Raw genomic sequence first — 15,169 nt, 5'->3', positions numbered from 1 at the left:
TATGCGAAACATTGCTCGTTAAGCGAGTCATTTTTTTACAATTCGTTTTGCTCGTTATGCGAACTGCGCCTTTAGGGCGGTGTTCGTTGAGCGAGGTTCCACTGTACTGTCTACCTAGAGCGCCTGCAACACCGGCCACCCGCGGAACGCACCTGTAAAGCGGGCCCCGGACCGAGTAGGAATTAGCTTTGCCGGTCGCCCGGTGTACGCAAACTCATCGGCGGCCACTAGGAGGCCTCATTTGCGCTATCAGAGGTCGCTGTTATCTACGGTTCTACTTTCCTCCTCACACCACGTGACGAGACATAGCAATGTATCCTGGAGCGGGCGTACTATACCGCGCCGAGACGTGGGAGGTCTTCACATCGAGTGAGCAGCTCATGGTAGCAGCCGGGGAGCCGTTCACAGTCCGCCGATTGCCGACACGTCGACTCCTGGCCTGGAAGTTTTCACGTCATCGGTATCCCAGACCATTACGTGGTCTCAGACAGTACTTATCCAGTCTTACTCGAGTAACTGTTTTGTCGATTAACTTTTACGGCATGATCTAATTTCCGTCTTGCGCAGTGGTATTGTGTTTGAGCTGGAACAGTTTTCTGATTTAATTTCTTTATTGTGGGCCTCAGAAGTGTGTCTGAAGAATCTGTTTGATTGGCAGTGAAACTTGTAATAAAATTCTTACTAGTGTCTTAGAACTTTCTTTTCCTGTCCATAGCCATTTGACATCATTGTTCTGATCTACTTTTGTCTGTATGCGCTATTTGCGCAATATTTGGTTAAGTGTACGGTTTCCTTTACACTTGACTCTTAACTATGTAATTTGCACCCGTAAAAATTTCTTTTGCGTGTTCACGGCCTAATAAGTGTGTTAAGCAATTTTGCTTTTAAGCACAGGGTTGAGGGCAGTATAGCGCCGCGTGTTATTCCGTATCCAACATGTACTGTTGGCTGTGCTTGTTGCAGGCACAGCGAACGAAGTCAAACCTTGTGCTTGTCGTATTCCAACACATACTTTGTAACGTTTCATCGGGCGATTGTGCATTTTAAACCATGACACCGGTACTTTTCTGACATTTCCTGAGTATTACTTACGGAGACTGTGGTGAATTTAAGTTGTGACAGTTACATATCATACACTATCTGATCAAAAGCATCTGGACGCCCCTACGTAATGAAGAACTGACCAACCTATGTCACGAGAAGCGAATTAGACAGCTTATAAGCAGACGGGGAGTGTAGTTTCGTCAGTAGAAAAGCAGTGCCAATAGAATAGGTTTGTCAGAAGAGGTCAGTGACCTCGAATATGGATTACTCATTGCATAGCACCTGAATAACAAATTAATCAGGGACATTTCGTCATTTCTAAAGCTACCCAAGTAGACCGTTGGTTACTTGACTGTGAAGTTGAAACTTGAAAGAGGAGTCACTGCTAACCCATGACCAAGCAGACCTCATGTGCTGACGGATAGGGACCGTCAAGAACTGCATGAGGTTGAGCCGTGGTGCGTCTTTTCTGGCACACCAGCTCTTTGGTGCGACTATCGATTACCCGGCTGTACTAGGATCTTTGCCCCTGTTGTGATCTCGCGGGTGTTTGGCGCTCGGGGCAGTTGGGGTTTGGACTCGCTACGAGGTCCAAGGACGTGCTTGCGTGGACGAAAGAGGAAAACAAGCGCGCTCGGCCAGCAGCGGCACGGCGGGTCTACCTCGTAAGGAGGTTGAGAGTTTGTGGTGGACCTGCCTGATGTCAACTCCGGGCGCTGTTCGTCGCATTGCGTTGCTGCCTGTTTCCTCGGAGAGACCAATCCCTGGAGACCATCTCGAACAACGCTCTCCATCGAAGGTGTAAGTGATTTTGGTGCCTTCGTTTCGTTGAACGATTTGCGTTGCAGCGAGTGTACTTGTTGCTTGGTTGCCCTAATGGACGTGTTGTTGAAGTAAGAGCAGCCGGCAGAGTGTGTAACCGATAGAGACCAGCACATACTATTTATATTTAAAAAAATCTGCTGGTTGAATTACTATTAGGAAGCTGATTAGCTCGAAGGTGTGTGTGTTATATTTTGGTTTTTTTGAGACAGTATCCAGAAGTTTATGTATTATCTGTATGAGATTTTCAGTGTATTTTGATTGCCATAAAATCGACGTCCCTTGTATATTGCTGTAAAATTTGGGTCACTTCTATTGAACGCAGTTACTCAGTTATTAGTAAAGACTCGTATTCTGTAAAGCTAGTCATTTGCACGTAGTTCCTTTATATACGTGCATTTATTTGAAAGCACTCACTCAGTTATTAGTAAAGGCACGTATTCTGTAAAAGGCAATCATTTGTACATAGAATTTTATACGAGTGCATTTATTTGAATGCACTCACTCAGTGTTAGTAAAAGAGCAATTGGTTCTTCATTTATTGTTGTTTATTGATCTCTTAAGTTATATTAATTGGTGTTTGCCGTGTTTTCTGTAGTCTGTTTGTGTTCCAGTTTTCTGCGAGTTGGGGTATGTGCGAGCAGCGCCACGTTCTGCTTCGGTGCGCAGAAGCTGTGACGTGCCGTCTAATGGGAAGCGACTCCCGGTTGGGCCCCGGCGTTTAGGTGTTGTTTGGGACGGCTGATCTGCCACTTCCGGCATTTTAAGTTAAGTCACCTTTTGTCCAGGGCAGCTTGGCGTCACTGCCCGTTTGGTAAACGTTTAACGTGTTTCATGTATATTTAAAAAAAAGAAAATATAGTTTTTAATTTGTTTGGGATTGAATTGTATTAAATTATGACTTGTGCTGATTCTGTTATTTGGGTTCTTAACGAACTGGTGTGCATTTGATAAATCAGTTTCATATTGCAAACTATTGCTCTTTTAAATAAATTATCTGTGGCACATTTCTTTAAATCACTTTCTGATTGTAATTTACTGTTCCTTTAAGTATTGAAATCTCTGTGGCTCATCTCTTTAAATCAGTTTTCGTAATTGTAATTTGCTGCCTTGCTTGAGAAGCAAGCTATCTGTGATATTTTGGTATTGTCTTAAGGATGGCCACGTTCTGATTGTCTCTTAACTGTTTCATAAATATTGTCTTTGAATAAATTGTTAATTTATTGATCTGGTAGTTGTTGTGTTTCAGGAGTGACATTATAGGAACCTTGACCTTCCAAGCTAAGTGTACCCCTCATCCCGACTTCCTCAGTCACAGAGGTGATTGTAAAAATTCGCATGAAGTCAGCAGAAGGAATCACTCGCAAGTTCCAAAGTGCTACTAGCAGTCCAAGTAGAACAATGACTTCGCGTGGGTAGTTAAGAAGAATGATCGAGCAGCTCTTCATAAGCCGCACATTTCTGTAGTCAGGTGACGTAAAGAACGACGCCACTGGACAGCAGAAGTCTGGAAACGAATAACTTGGGGTGATGAATCACGCTATACCCTGTGGTAACCCGAAAGATGGATTTGGGTTCGACGAATGTCTAGAAAACGTTACCCTCCCTCATGTGAAGTCGCAGCAGTGAAGTACGGCGGAGTTGATGGTACGCTGACGGGGCGTTTTTCGTGGTTATGATGGATCCACACACTTCACTTAAGGAAACACTAAATGCTAAAGTATAAACGAAATGTTACGGCATTGTGTACTGCGTACGGTAGAGGAACATTTCTGAGACGATGATTCTACATCTAGATCTACATCTGGATTGTTTGTATCAGTATGAAAATGCAGCCTGCCATAAAGCATCACCTATGGGACAATGGTTTGTGGTCAATAACATTCTCAAAATGGACTGGCCTGCCCAAGTTCCCGACTTAAACCCAATGGAATACCTTTAAAATGTGTTACAACGTCGACTTCGCTCTAAATCTCAGCGTTCAACATAACTACCTTCTCTCTTTTCGACTCTTGAGGTAGAATGGGCTATCATTCCTCCACAGACATTTAGACACCTCAATGAAAATCCCCCCAACAGAGTTCGAGCCGTCATAAAGGCGAAGGGTGAACACACCCATATTAATGGTCATAATACGTATATTTGCTGATACTTCGCATATTTTATTAGGATTTAGCCAACTCTGCGTCGTGTTGAAGAGCACGTCACTTTAGAATATTCGTATAGAATGAAACCGGTCGTCGCTTAATAAATGCACCAAAAATACCAGCTGTGGTGGCTTTTTCATATTAATCAGCAGTAGAAGCGCAACATTATCAAAATTATGTATTGGATGTATCATCTTACTTCCTTTTAGCTCACGCTCATCTGTAACAGCACTAACACGATTTTACTCTGTACAAGTGCCCACCTAATGTTTATCATAATAGGTGAGAGGAAAGATTAGTAAGCCACTTCTACCAGCATCTTAAGTTGTAAGTAGCGTGAATAAAAGGACGCTATGTGTAAGAAGCATGAAGCGCCCTTTGAATGTATCCTGATAACTAAAAGAGCCACGCGCACTTTGAATAAGAAAATGCTATTTGACACTGAAATCAATGTAAAAGATAGGGTCGCCACCAACTCTAGCCACACGACAAACAAGAGGTAGCACTGAGTCGGAAAATTACTTAATTTATTAATAATAAAAACTCACAAAAGAACATTCATTGTAAAGTCATTGATAAAGAATGGGATGTAATTATTAATATGATCCAGGCATTCTTCCCGTGAATCAAATATTGAGTAAAGTAAAGAGGGCGTGAACACCATGCGTAAGTGCAGCCTGCAGCAAGATTCGTGAAAACACGATCTATTCCAGAGCATTTGTTTCAGATAAAAAAAAGGGACACTAATCACTACACCTGTGCACATGGAAACGCTATAGATGGGCCAACAAGGAAAACTACAAGGTAAATGGCGAAGGTAACGGCGACGTAACATCGGTACACTAGATAAGATTGAAGGCAAAATTATTTATTCCTTAAAACATTGATGTAGTGCATCTATAGACTGCTGTTGCATGCTAACTATGTACAATTGCTTGTGAAATACTATACGTTTCATAACAGACTCGCGTGCCCACTCGGTCCGCGGAGACAATTTCTATGGACCGTGGCTAAATTTTAGTCACATGAGACAAAGAAAATTCACAAATACTCAAAAATTACCAAGATCCGGAAAAGATTAGAAGCATACACACACAGTTGTAGGCACATAAACATTCACACTGAACCGAGGGCACTTCAACATATGCAACTCCTTTGTGCTACGTTCCTCTCACGGATCAAAGTCAAGACTGCATTGGGAATCAAACTGAAAGTCTACAAAAGCCTTCCATTCCCTGCTGCAACCCAGCAAATAAATCTTTATAAGACGAAATTCGAGACCAAAAGCTAAAAGCTCCCCTCTTTATGTGACAACGCGCCACGGGGTCAGTCCAATTCACCCTTCCTCGGCTGGAGCACAGCTGTGTACGCTTCCCGTACCGGCGGCAGACTGCCTCCCGCTTCTCCAGCCTCTTCCACGCTCCGCGTGGACCGGAAAACCCCAAGATGGCATTTCCGCCACCAACCTAACGCAGGTGGATTTCTCACAAGTAGCGGAAACCTCTTTGCCGACTTGACCACTACGAGAGTTGGGTATTCTGTACGGCTATCGCAGACTTTCTGCAGCAGACTACGCCACCGTTTGTGAAATTGGGCTACCGGACTAATGAAAGGTGGCTACAGGACCCTTTCAAAGTTAGAAATTTTAGAGTCCAGAATTTTTTGTATCCCTCGCTACTTGAGTACGGAAGTGCCTTTCAGTTTGGTCAGTGAACGCGCAAGCTGTTTAAGTGGGACAGTCCGTACGAAACCCACACGGTTGCACTTACTTGTGTTGCGAGCGGTACGAGGCGTACAGCTGCCTCCATCGTCTCGACGCCTCCAGCAGGCCCCCAGTCCTCTGAGGACACACGTCAGCTGCCTCTCCACCTGCTGAAGGACCCGCCTCGGGTTTATCCTGCACAGAATGGCAGCGACAGTGATACCTAAACGAGACAGCTAGCTCTGATCAGCAAATACAATGTTATTCATAAGTACCTCTTGGGTCTCAAAAGATGACTGAGCGAATTCTACAAGGCATACGGAAAATACACACATCACTGGCTGCAGCATCTCTCCAAGTTCTTAGCTCACATTACAGGTTCTCAGTACGGGTACAGTTTGTGACGAGGCAACCTACGCGTCAGGTCAGACGCACAATAAGCCATAATGCCAACAATAACTCCAATAACCCCCCCTCCGCCCCTACTACGCCACTGCCCTGAGCATCTCGTCAAAGTAGTAAACAATTTGAGTGATTTATCACAGTACCAAATAATGAAAAGTCGGGATTGGAATATCAACAGTATTACTAAAAGAATTTATTACTACTCTGCGTAAAGATGACCTGCTGCGTAGCAGACAGGTACAATGGAAAGACTGTTATGAGACGTGGGATTTCGGGTAAGCAGGAAAGGTGTGGAGGGGCCTAATAAGTTGCCGTTGGTTGCACAGAAAACACATACACTTTATTTCTAAAAAACTAACTCTCAACAATCATTTTTTAAATGATTTACTACATTTGCGGCTGAAAGCCTTATTAGAAGAAATGCAAGTTGTTGTCGGCTGAAGGTCTCAAGCAGTGTTACACCCAATCAATGGCTGAAGGCCTGATTAAGAAGGTGGAAAATTATTCGTGGGCTGAAGGCCACAAGCAATTTCAGAATACACAAGGGCCGAAGGCTTGAATCACAAATAATGTGGACAATTACTCTTTTTAAAAAAATACTAAAACCCCTTCTAATAATCTTAATAACTTGTAACAAGCTAGTAACAGACGAAGGCCTCACTAAAACAAGATTGAAAATTATTTGTCGGCTGAAGGCCACAAGCAATGTTTCAAACAATTAACGGCTGAAGGCAGGAATTACAAGTGGGGACGGCAATAAAATGTTAAAAAAATTAGGGTAAATTTTGAACAATTATGACAACTTGAACAAATAAGACGGAGTGATCAACAGACAGTGCTCCCTGGATCGACCTGAGGAAGGTGACTACAGCTGTGTAAGCGGTGAGACAGGCAGCCAAAGTTGTACTCACGTAACAGGGTGGCAACTCACACTAGGGGTAGCTTAAGCGCCGACCGACCGACCGACCGACAAACCAGTCCACCTAACGTCCCATCATCGGTACAACTATGGCATATTTTTAGGCAAGGGCGAAGAGACGGACAGCACTACATCTTCAGAAACACCCCCAAGTACGAAGGAAACACTAGAAGCAAGGTGGACCTCTCAAAAACATATGCACAGTACAATTCAAGAGGCTGTCGAACTACACGCCGTGTCGGACTGCATCAACGCGACGAGGAAAGGTACACTGCCGGAAAAGTATGCTAGCCTCCAGAGCAGGTAACTGTGGAGTTAGCAGCCACAAGGCAGAAAATACCGCTGGTTGCACTCCACTAATAAGAATAATACTAAATCCAAACAAACATCAAGAAGGCGGCTAATAGCTTCCGCCAACCTGACAGACTCTACTTGTTGCGGTTGGTCTCACCGACCCTGGGAGCAGTAACACGCAAACAGTGAGATCTCAGACTGTGGAGGTTTCGGTACTGGACACGGTTCACTCAACTTCAGACGTGATGGGTTCGGTAGTCGGCTACAGCCCCTCCGCGCGCTGCGGACCTCCTCGCTGCTCCGTCCGAAGCCGAACTGCCTGACACACACGACCACCCGGAAATACTAACCGTGGCACTAAAGATAGTACCACAGTACTGGCTATCGATAACCGCTGCTGCTGCCACTCGCGGACAAACATTACTAGCGAACTCAGTGGTGCCATTAACACAAAAAGGAAACAAGACGCCACTACCGCTATTACAAGACGCCGCGTTATGAACGGCAAGAACGCGAGCCGCACACAGCTCATGTCACACACTGAGCTTTCGACCAAACCTTTATCCAGTTAAAAATGACACACACACACACACACACGCACGCACGCACGCACGCACGCACAAACAAGCAAGCAAGCAAGCACATCTCACGCGCGCATGACCGCTATCTCCGGTCGCTCTCTGATTACGATGAGTAGCAACTGTTTTGTACTACTATCACAGTATCTATCAGCAGTTATCACTCAGTGGATTAATAATGGAGGCACATAATGTGCTTAGGAAAACTTTATTTCAATCTGCTACGCTCATATTAGTCCTCCAGTCCTTATAAGATGCCAAATTTCTCAAAATTCAGAGGGAAAAAATATTACATATGCTAATGCAACGTCGTATTTAATATTAGTCGCTAATGCTGCATTTCGTATCCGACTACAAAAACAAGAAACACAAATGGCAGCCAAGGTACTCATAGTTCATTATTTTCATCATGGCAGCGAGAACAGCAACCGTTACGAAATTGTCTCGAATGAAAAACAGCCCACAGTTGCACTAAATTGTTTATTTTAAACCTTGACTATGCTTTCTGCTATAATAATATAGCGTTCTTCAGAAGTCATACACACTAATAAACGGAAAAATGTCTTAGCCCAGAGGCTGTGTCAAGAAAAGAAAATAATTTCAGACAGACATAAGCCTGTTTCGAACATAAGTAAAATTACATATGGCACCGTATGTCCTCCGCCATTACACAGAGGTAGTGGAGGAGCCGCTGGGCAAAGACATTTTTCATGTATTAGTGTGTATGGCTTCTGAAGAAGGCTATATTACTACAGCAGAAACCATGGTCAAGGTTTAAAATAAACATAATTTAGTGCAACTGTGGGCTGTTTTTCATTCGAGACAGTACCCATAGTTCATGTTACTTCCATGTTGCGGTAGATTCACATACCACATCTAAAGTATATGAAATCACTACCCAATTTTAAATTCACTGCTACATAAACTCGTCCACACAACGTGCGGAAGCAGAATTTCACAAATGAAAGGATTGTGTGTCGATTTGCACAATGGAATGTTGTTGTAAGGGACAGAGCAAAGAGTGTTAATACCAACACCGAGAAGAGGCTAGGTGTGTGTTGCGCTCACCTGCCAAGCGCCACGCACGCCCTTGCGCCTGCTGCGGAGCGCGGCTGCCAAGTTACCGCACACGACTCCCCCAGACGTCAGAGCGCTCGGCGAATCTCCGTCCGCCGCTGCGACACCGCCTTCGTCTGCAACCACACAACCCGCAACTGTTTCAGCGTCCACAGCACCGAGTGCTAAATGGCCGAAAGTAAAACATCGACCAGTCATAGAACTTTCTTACTGATATGAAGATGGCATCTGTTCTTTCGGACATGTCCGAAAGAACAGATGCCATCTTCTACATCTACATCTACATCGACACTCTGCAAATCACATTCAAGTGCCTGGCAGAGGGTTCATCGAACCTCCTTCACAATTCTCTATTATTCCAATCTCGTATAGCGCGCGGAAAGAATGGACACCTATATCTTTCCGTACTAGCTCTGATTTCCCTTATTTTATCGTGGTGATCGTTCCTCCCTATGTAGGTCGGTGTCAACAAAATATTTTCGCATTCGGAGGAGAAAGTTGGTGATTGGAATTTCGTGAGAAGATTCCGTCGCAACGAGAAAAGCCTTTCTTTTAATGATTTTCAGCCCAAATCCTGTATCATTTCTGTGGCACTCTCTCCCATATTTCACGATAGTACAAAACGTGCTGCCTTTCTTTGAACTTTTTCGATGTACTCCGTCAGCTCTATCTGGTAAGGATCCCACACCGCGCAGCAGTATTCTAAAAGAGGACGGACAAGCGTAGTGTAGGCAGTCTCCTTAGCAGGTCTGTTACATTGTCTAAGTGTCCTACCAATAAAACGCAGTCTTTGGTTAGCCTTCCCCACAACATTTTCTATGTGTTCCTTCTAATTTAAGTTGTTCGTTAAGGCCAACCGACTGATAACCTTCTTCAGTACGGATGCACACGAATTGCCTGAACTCTCACGGGACTCGGTGGATTGTCTGCCGCGACTAATGGGTATAATGGCAGGGGCACTACGAATGTAGTGTGTGGACTGTAAGCTGAGAATGTGGGTCTCACGGGGAGCGTGCCGGCGATAAGTCCCTGCAGTCGCACTATCCTCTGTGCCCTCGGCGGCTCATATGAATAGAGCGTCTGCCATGTAAGCAGGAGATCCTGGGTTCGAGTCCCGGTCGGGGCACACATTTTCGACTGTCCTCATTGATGTATATCAGCGCCCGTCAGCAACTAATGGTATTGATTTAATTGTAATTTCTTTCTTACTGAAGCTGTTGAAGGAAGGTAGGCTTAACAACCTGTAAGACGTATGTGACACGCATGTAACAGTGTTGCATCTTGAATGCGACAGAGACTGTAACGTATAAAAAAAAAAGTCACATGTCCGAAGATACTACACTCGAAAGACATATCCGCCCATGTACACAGGCTTTTAGGTTAATGCCAAGATCAATGCGTAGTATCCCGGGAGGCCCCTGGAACCCCATAATATGCTATGACGTGACACGTATAGGCATAACCAGAGTCCTACTGTTTTTATTGACACTTTGAAACCGAGAAGGAAAAATAAGAATGGACGATGAAGGACGAAGTGCTCGGGCTGCAAAGAGTATGGGAAAAGGATGTAGTGTTTCGCCCCTACTGTTCAGTCTACACATTGGAAAAGCAACGACGAAAACAAAATAAATTTTTAAGAGTGGAATTAAAATTCAGTGATAAGATTCGCAGGTAACATTGTTATCCTCCATGAACGTGAGGAAGAATTACAGGATGCGCTGAATGGCACGTACAGTCTCATGAGCACACACTATGGATTGGGAGTAAACCGAAGAAAGACGAAAGTGACGAGGAGTGGCAGAAATAATGTAAGATTAAAACTTAAAATTGAAACTGAGATCATGAAGCAGAAGTGCGACAATTCTGCTAAAATTATTTTCTTCATGGCAGCGACAACAGCAACCGTTGCGAAACTGTTACGAATGAAAAACAGCCCACAGTTGCACTAAATTCTGTTTATTTTAAACCTTGACCATGGTTTCTGCTAAAATAATATAGCCTTCTTCAGAAGTCAATCACACTAATAAATGAGAAATGTCTTAGCTGGGCTAAGACCTCAGATGTTAAGTCCCATAGTACTTAGAGCCATTTGAATCAGAAATCATGGTCAAGGTTTAAAATAAACACAATTTAGTGCAACTGTGGGCTGTTTTTCATTCGAGACAATTCTAACAGTAACGTGTAAGCAAATTAACGCATGACAGGCTGAACAAGAGGGACACAAAAAGCACACAAGCAGAGGCAGAGGGGGCATTCCTGGTCTAAAGTGTTCTACTAGTATCAAACATTGATTTTAATTTGAGGAACAACTCTCTCAGAATGTATGTCTGGAGCACAGGATTGTATAGTAGTGGATCACAGACTGCAGGAAAACCAGACAAGAAGACAATAGACGCGTTGGGGATGTGGTCCTGTAGAAGGATGTTGAAAATTAGATGGAGTGATAATATAAGAAATGAGGATGTTCTCTGCGGAATCGGAGAGGAGAGGAATTTGAAGAAAAAACTGACAAGAGCAGGACGATAGGACGTATGTTAAGATATGAGGGGATAACTTATATTATTTTTGAGGGAGTTTTTGAAGGTACAACTGTAAGAGGAGACAGAGGATGGAATACATCAATGAAATATTTGAGGACACTGGGTGCAAGTGCTGCTCTAACAAGGAGACCACACAGCAATTGGACTTTGGTAATTTTTTATATTTATGGTACGTGAGGTACAGAACTCAAATATTAATAACCCAAAGTAGCTCCGTGCAACTCTCAAAAATCTACATCTACACCTACATCTACACCTACATCAATACTCCGCAAGCCACCTGACGGTGTGTGGCGGAGGGTAACTTGAGTACCTCTATCGGTTCTCCCTTCTATTCCAGTCTCGTATTGTTCGTGGAAAGGATTGTCGGTATGCCTCTGTGTGGGCTCTAATCTCTCTGATTTTGTCCTCATGGTCTCTTCGCGAGATATACGTAGGAGGGAACAATATACTGCTTCACTCCTCGGTGAAGGTATGTTCTCGAAACTTCAACAAAAGCCCGTACCGAGCTACTAAGCGTCTCCCCTGCAGAGTCTTCCACTGGAGTTTATCTATCATCTCCGTAACGCTTTCGGGATTACTAAATGATCCTGTAACGAAGCGCGCTGCTCTCCGTTGGATCTTCTCTATCTCTTCTATGAACCCTATCTGGTACGGATCCCACACCGCTGAGCAGTATTCAAGCAGTGGGCGAACAAGCGTACTGTAACCTACTTCCTTTGTTTTCGGATTGCATTTCCTTAGGATTCTTCCACTGGATCTCAGTCTGGCATCTGATTTACCGACGATCAACTTTATATGATCATTCCATATTAAATCACTCGTAATGCCTACTCCCAGATAATTTATGGAATTAACTGCTTCCAGTTGCTGACCTGCTATATTGTAGCTAAATGATAAGGGATCTTTTTTTCCGTGCATTCGCAGCACATTACACTTGTCTACATTGAGATTTAATTGCCATTCCCTGCACCATGCGTCAATTCGCTGCAGATCCTCCTGCATTTCAGTACAATTTTCCATTGTTACAACCTCTCGATATACCACAGCATCATCCGCAAAAAGCCTCAGTGAACTTCCGATGTTATCCACAAGGTCATTTATGTATATTGTGAATAGCAACGGTCGTACGACACTCCTCTCCGGCACACCTGAAATCACTCTTACTTCGGAAGACTTCTCTCCATTGAGAATGACAATGTGCGTTCTGTTATCTAGGAACTCCTCAATCCAATCACACAATTGGTCTGATAGTCCATATGCTCTTACTTTGTTCATTAAACGATTGTGGGGAACTCTATCGAACGCCTTGCGGAAGTCAAGAAACACGGCATCTACCTGGGAACCGGTGTCTATGGCCCTCTGAGTCTCGTGGACGAATAGCGCGAGCTGGATTTCACACGATCGTCTTTTTCGAAACCCATGCTGATTCCTACAGAGTAGATTTCTAGTCTCCAGAAAAGTCATTATACTCGAACATAATACGTGTTCCAAAATTCTACAACTGATCGACGTTAGAGATACAGGTCTATAGTTCTGCACATCTGTTCGACGTCCCTTCTTGAAAACGGGGATGAATGGAACAATTTCATGCTCCCATTGTGGCGGGTGTACATTTTTCATTCGACGGCCCCTTGCAGTACAAGTCGTCAAAGTACACAGTGAGAGGAACACAAAACACGCAATGGAGAGACATAACGTCAGGTATCCCTCTAGACCAGTCAGAAGATTGATGCCGGCCGCTGTGGCCGAGTGGTTCTAGACGCTTCAGTCCGGAACCGCGCTGCTGCTGCGGTCACAGGTTAGAATCCTGCCTCGGGCATGGATGTGTGTGATGTCGTTAGGCTAGTTAGATTAAAGTAGTTCTAAGTCTAGGGAACTGATGACCTCAGATGTTGAGTCCCATAGTGCTCAGAGCCATTCGAACCACCAGAAGATTGATGACCTAAAAAAAGTAGCAGAGAAAATAACAGGGCCTTAGTCCTAATCCTAGAGGGATACCTGTCGTTATGTCTCTCCATGGCGTGTTTTGTGTTCCTCTCACTATGTACTTTGACGACTTGTACTACAAGGCGCCGTCGAATGAAAAATGTACACCCGCCACAACGGGAGCATAAAATTGTTCCATTCAGACGCGTGAAGATATTTATCCCACTGGGAGATGAGACGATCAGTGCCCATTTGCTAGAACGCGGTCGACCGCTGACGGCTGCACAACTACACCCGGCCTTGCATTTCCTTGTCCGACTGAAACCGACGTAATCGCATGTCTATCTTCAGGTCGCCAAAGATGTGAAAATCACACGGTGGAAGATCGTGGTGGCACGGAAGATTTTGCAGTGCTTCCCAGCCAAATTACTGGACCGTAGCCTTCGTACGATTGACAGTGTGGGGCGCAGCCGTTATCGTGCAACAGGATGATTCCATCTGACAGCATTCCGACAGCCCAAGGGCAAACAGCAAAGCCAACAATGGAAATATCAACAACTCTGCGGGCAAAGAAATCCAAAGGTGTTTCCTTCCGATAAACTCAATATGATCTCCTTCTTCGACTGCAAGTTCGCTCTTATTGTCGAGTTCCTCGAGTGTGGAACCACAATCGACGAGCAGTGCTGTGAAGAGACATTGCAGAAACTGCAACGCGCTATCAAGTCAAAATGTCCAGGAATGCTGTGGGACGGAATCATTCTGTCGCACAGTATCGCCCGCCCCCACACTCCCAATTGGATGGAGGCAACACTTCAGCGGGGAAACACTGCAAAATTCTCCGCACAGTCCTATTCTTTTACCATGTGGTTTTCACGTCTTTGGTGACATGAAGAGAGATGACGTAGCGTGCACAGCCACACAAACGCAACGTCGGCTACCGCGGCAGAGTTACGCGGCGCCGGCGACGTAGTACCGGCGCGTTCCTCCAGCCGGCGCTAGAGGCGTTTCCGCCAAACATTCAATCAGCCGCGAACTACGAACGCGCATGAACCTTTTTCCGGCGCGGATGATCACACGATGATATCACCATCCGCCAATCAGGGACCGCCAACGGCCGCCAATCATCACTCCGGAATCAGCGGAGGAAGACTGGCGCTGCTGTGTTAAATAGCCGGATGGAAGGAAAGCAGGCGTGTTCAGCAAGGTCCTGGAATCTATCCTCACCCGCCGCATCCACCAGCATCTCCGCCAGCACCGCCTCCTTCCCGTTACCCAGTGTGGCTATCCTTCCGATGATCTTCTCCTTCACCTCTCTCATCTCCTTTCCGACCAGCTTAATTCCCGTCGCTCCGCAATCTTCCTCTCCCTCAACCTCGAACGAGATTATGACCGCGTATGGCATTCTGGTCTCCTCTTCAAGCTCCAAACCTTCGCCCTTCCCATTAACTACGTCCGTCTGATTGGCTCCTTTCTCTCCCACCGTCCTTCCTACGTCACCATCCATAACACCGACTCCTACACCTTTTTCCCCTCCGCCGGTGTGCCCCAAGGCTCCGTCCTCTCCCCCCTTCTGTACCTTTTATATACGGCGGACATGCCACCACCGTCACCCCCCGTCCACCTTCTCCAGTTTGCCGATGACACCGCCTTCCTTGCCCTTGCCCCCACCATGCAGCGCTCCCAACACCTTCTCCAATCCCATCTTGACTGGT

General features: G+C 45.1%; 1 protein-coding gene across 1 annotated transcript in view; it reads right to left on the bottom strand.

The window, feature by feature from the left end:
* Positions 1-15,169, bottom strand: part of LOC126199505 (uncharacterized) — a 117,285-nt gene that overhangs the window by 29,828 nt on the left and 72,288 nt on the right. The window contains exons 7-8 of the mRNA XM_049936428.1: positions 8,980-9,104; positions 5,783-5,910 (exon numbers count right to left, since the gene is read on the bottom strand). Of these exons, the coding sequence (XP_049792385.1) occupies positions 5,783-5,910; positions 8,980-9,104 (253 nt within the window). The remainder of the gene's footprint in view (positions 1-5,782; positions 5,911-8,979; positions 9,105-15,169) is intronic.

This window comes from Schistocerca nitens, chromosome 8, assembly GCF_023898315.1.
Source record: "Schistocerca nitens isolate TAMUIC-IGC-003100 chromosome 8, iqSchNite1.1, whole genome shotgun sequence".
Classification (NCBI taxonomy): domain Eukaryota; kingdom Metazoa; phylum Arthropoda; class Insecta; order Orthoptera; family Acrididae; genus Schistocerca; species Schistocerca nitens.
Note: the sequence above shows the minus strand (reverse complement) of the source record. Positions and strands in the feature narration are given on the sequence as shown.